Source organism: Bison bison, unplaced genomic scaffold, assembly GCF_000754665.1.
Source record: "Bison bison bison isolate TAMUID 2011002044 unplaced genomic scaffold, Bison_UMD1.0 scf7180017849299, whole genome shotgun sequence".
In the NCBI taxonomy this organism is placed as follows: domain Eukaryota; kingdom Metazoa; phylum Chordata; class Mammalia; order Artiodactyla; family Bovidae; genus Bison; species Bison bison.
In genome coordinates, this window is record NW_011479872.1 from 1,645 (window position 1) to 6,244 (window position 4,600).

The 4,600-nt window shown below is 53.0% G+C and overlaps 1 protein-coding gene across 1 annotated transcript in view; it reads left to right on the forward strand.

Annotated features, from left to right (window-relative positions):
* Positions 1-4,300, forward strand: part of LOC104993631 (myelin and lymphocyte protein-like) — a gene marked incomplete at its 5' end in the record, with an annotated part of 4,908 nt that extends 608 nt beyond the window's left edge. Inside the window, one exon of the mRNA XM_010846945.1 lies at positions 3,749-4,300. Within this exon, the coding sequence (XP_010845247.1) occupies positions 3,749-3,823 (75 nt within the window). The remainder of the gene's footprint in view (positions 1-3,748) is intronic.
* Between the last annotated feature and the right edge of the window lie 300 nt (positions 4,301-4,600).

A 4,600-nucleotide genomic window follows, 5' to 3' on the forward strand; every position in this document is an offset into this window, starting at 1 on the left:
CCCCCCCTCATTTCTGAAGAAGCAGAGCCCCAGAGGAGGGAACTGGTGTGCCCAGGCTCCCAGGCGCCAGTCAGTGCGCACTGCCCAGGCTGGGCGGGCTTTGAGATGGCAGATGCAGGAGGGTGCGCGCCCGTGGGGGCCAGGCAGTGTGTGGGCTCCTGTGGACAACCTTATTTACCCCCTGAAGCTACGGGTGGAACGGGTGCTGGAACCACCTTCCCCCCGTTAGGAGGACAGAGGGGATGAGATTGTGTATCTGGGGGGCACCTTGCCTGCAAGTCTCTGAGCTCTGAAAGGAACGTCCTCCGCCTGGGAAGCCAGACCCTCTGGCAGGCTGTGAGGTCATAATCTGAATCTTCTTGTTGCTGGGATGGGTCAGGATGACAGGGAATAAGAGAATATACCCTTTAATAAAACTCTTTTCCAGAGTTACGCATGTGTGGGCTTGCCCCAGTATGCTGACTCGTTATATCAAATACATTTCTAACTGTGGATATTATTTAAAAACTAAGATAAAGCTTCAGAAACAGCGCCCAGATTTCTAGTGAGCAACCTATGAATTAAGTAAACCCCAAGGTCAGATGTGATGACAGACTACAAGATGCCCGCCCCCAGTGCCAAAGCTGTGCTGCCCCACCCCTTTGGGGAAAGGCAGGACAGAGGCGGAGAGAAAGCCCACGGGGTGGGCACCGCTGGGCTCTGGGAAGGGGGTGCCCTTCCTGCTCCCAGAGGGACAGGTCTCGGGGAGAGCGCCTCGAAGCCTGTCTGCTAGCCTCCAGGGGCCCATCCCCTTCCCTGGGGAAGCCACACGCTCCCCTCAGCTCCCAGCCACTGCCCAGTGCCATAAGCAGGGCCCCCTCATGGTCCCTGGGACCCCCTCAACTGTCCCACAGAGTGGGAGCCTCTCCAATATGGGATCATCTCCCAAGATGGCTGGATTCTAAACAGAATCACAGCAGGCTCTCTTTCCCTTGAGACGAATCATTTGCCACCTCCATCACCTTCAGATGACTGTTTCATTGCCCCCTCGCTAGAGAAACCACAGGTACCGCCCCCAACCCGACCCCAGAAGCCTTCTCTCTGAACAGACATCAGTCAGGCATCTGACAACCATTTCTGTAGAATTACTGCAGACAAGGGCAGTGAAACCTAGATGGAATGTGGATAGTGGGCCAGCACTTGACTAACAATCCAAGTGGGGTGAGTTAATGACCCTGTCCACTGGTCTAACCTCTAGTTGAAAACTGCTGGGCTCCACCACGTTCTGACTTTTTTACTTTCTATCAAAATACAGCATAGATGTCTTGGGTTTTCCTGGTGACTCAGCTGTAAAGAATCCACCTGCCAATGCAGGACGGGTGGGTTTGATCCCTTGGTCAGGAAGATCTCCTGGAGAAGGAAACGGCAACCCACTCCAGTATTCTTGCCTGCGAAACCCCATGGACAGAGGAGCCTGGTGGACTTCAGTCCATGGGGTTACAAAAGGGTCAGACACGACTTAGCAACTAAATAACAGCACAAATAGGCTTCTAGAGAGGTGAGGACACAGGGGTACAGCTTGATGAATTCCATAATCCATCCATTATTCATAGTTCACGACCCTCCGTGTAACAAACGCCCAGACTAAGAAACAGAACATAACAAGCAGCTCCCAGAAGTCCCCTTCGTGCCCTGCCCAGTCATCATGCCCCTTCACTCAGGATCCCAGAAGTCCCCTTCGTGCCCTGCCCAGTCATCGTGCCCCTTCACTCAGGATCCCAGAAGTCCCCTTTGTGCCCTGCCCAGCCATCGTGCCCTTCACTCAGGATAAACCCCATCCTGGTGTCTAGCTTCTGGGGTCCACTCCACCTGCTTTGGGTCCCCATGAGCACTGTGTGCCTGCTCCCATGTCTGGCTTCTCTCCCCACATCAGGTTTGTGAGGCTGTTCCACATCGCTGGGTGGGGAAGTAGAGGTTTGTTCTCTTTGCTGTTTACTGCTCCACTGATGACTACACCAGCATCATCTATTTATCCTTTTCATGACTGATCATGTCCCCATATCTTTGTGAGCTCAGTTGGAGAGCCCTGAGAAGACTCTGGCAAAGTCACGGGGGCAGAATCAGGAATCTAAATGCTGCCTGCGGGCCCGATACGCTGGGCTGAACACACCCCCTCCCCCACCAACCAAGGGAAATATGAGCCCGTTTTCATGTAAAGTCACATCTTTGTATTCAAAATATCAGTTGTGTCCATGTATGGGGGAGAAGGGATCCTGAATACAGGCTCAGGATTTAACCCCAGACCTTGCCCAGACCACACATGCCTCTCCCAAGATCTGGGGTGGGGTGGCGGCAGCGGATGTGGGGGCGGTCTGAGGATGTGAGAAGGCTTGGCAAGACCCTCCCCCACGTGCCTGGCCTTCACGAGCATCTGACCACCCCTCACTCTCTCCCGTAACTCCACACCTTCCTCAAGAGCTCAGTTTCCCCCTCTCTCCTGGGCTGGCAGCAGACAGCCTGCACCAGAGGGATCCTGAGGATTGTTGAGAGTTGACTAAAAGTAGCTGGAAATTTCTGGAGAAATCTGGTGGTTCCGAGGTCTTAACTGTGGTGGACAGCAATGGCCATTGCTCATGGAGAGGGGCTTCTGAGGGTCTGAGTTCACGTCCACTCCTGGTCCTGGCTCTCTCTCCTCAGTGTACCGCCTTCCTGCCCCTCTTCTGAGGAGCTCCTGCTGAGGGTCTCTGTTGGGCCCCAAGTCCCCACACGGTACACTGCTCCTGCCTGATAGGCAGAGGTCTCTTTTGAGGGCTTCTCACTCATCTGTGACTGCTCCCTTTGGACAGGGTGTCTGATTCCCAGATGGATTTTTTTGCCTGGTTATTAAATAACTCAAGTTACTCACTGCCCCTGGCAATGAGGGTGAGGGTTCACCCAGGTGTGGAGGCAGGGCGAGGCGGGGCACCATGACTGCTGGTTTTATGAGAATTTTCAAGTCATGGGAGTGCAGCCAGTTGGATGCTGTGCCTCGGTTGGAAACTCTTGACCCTCACACCCAAGGTCACAAGCCAGGTGCAGGTATTTGCTAAGGGGCAGGAAACCTCTGGGGGCCAGCCACCCAGAGCTGGGTGATACTCCCCAAAAGGGCATGCATGGAGTGACCTTTCTGCTGCATTTCCTGGCCTCTGCTCCCAGCAGCTCTCTCAGTAAGCCCTCTCCTTTTGCCAAAAGCTCAAAATCCCTCCTCCCCATCCCAGCCCCTCACTTCCTATGGCCTGGCTCCCTCCAAATAAAATTCTGGTCGAGGTCAGAAGATATCCAGGTGGCAAACCCATGTGTTCAAACTCTCTTGGCCAAGGCCACTGGGATCACAGTGGCGGACTCTGGTCCTACTGGTGTGCAGGAAGGAAGTTTTCCATGAAGAGCAGGGCATATTCGCCTGCAATTATCATTGGAGGGGTCTCTGGGGGCCCTCATTTCTAGTTAGGCAGCACTGATGTGATGACATGTGCAGGCAGAGGGTTGACCTTGCAAGCCAAGTCCAGGGTGTCATGAGGTCACCTGGAGTCTGTGCTCAGGGCATTCTGGGTCGCACGCGGGCTCCACAGGAGAGCACGTCTGCATGTGTAATGGGAAGCAGTGGCGTCCACACGCTCCAGGGCTACCAACCCTGAGCACCGTGAGAGCGGCCAGCCCAGCATGGACAGCCCATGGCTTTCTGAACTCCCCCCGTGAATACCCAGTTAACTGTCATTTATCTCGGTTGCAGGTGTTTTCGTATGTAGCCACTCTGCTGTACGTGGTCCATGCCGTGTTTTCCTTAATCAGATGGAAGTCTTCCTAGAGCAGCAGAACTTTAACTGAACACCAAGAAGGTGTTAACCGATCGGCCAGCCTTCCAGCATAACACTTTAGAATGCAGAATGTTCTTGAGAACGGATAAAGAGAGAGGTTTATTCTTCCGTATACCTTCATGTCAGAGTAAGGGGGCTTGCTACGTTTATCCTCCAACTGTTGGGCTGTCTTTCCAAGATCGTTTCCTATTTGAAAGGGGGCAGTGGGGTGGGGAGTGAGGACTAACCATGACACCGGACTGCTGGCCCCTGGACTGGATCGTGAGGACTGCCTACCGGAATTTTCCTCAGGTGCTTCTGAGGGTCCATCTTGCAGCAAGTTTCTCCATCTTTATGGATATTCTGCATCTTCAAGGATAATCTACCTGTCGTGGGGAATAAAAGTCATTCAGCAAATATTTGCAGATGTCCATGGTGGGATGGGATAAACCCTTGAAATACTTTATAAAGTGTCTTTATGTTCAATACTTTTGTGGGAGTGTTTTATTTTTTAATTCTCCAGCATGGGAACACCATCATGTCAGTCCACTTTCTGAGGACTCCTTGGGTTAGATCAAATCTCAGAGGCAGCTGCAAAGGGCAGTTCAGATGACAGCTGTGTGTGCCTGGTCCCTGCATCTCCGAGAGCCTAGAGAGGGTATCCCATTCTCCTCAGCTAACAGGGAGGTCAGATGGCTTCACTCTTTCTAGAAACTCACCAGGTTATCAGCCTGGGGGACCCCTTCTTTTTCCTACAAAACAAAGGAGCCTGTGCTCAATGAGAAAGT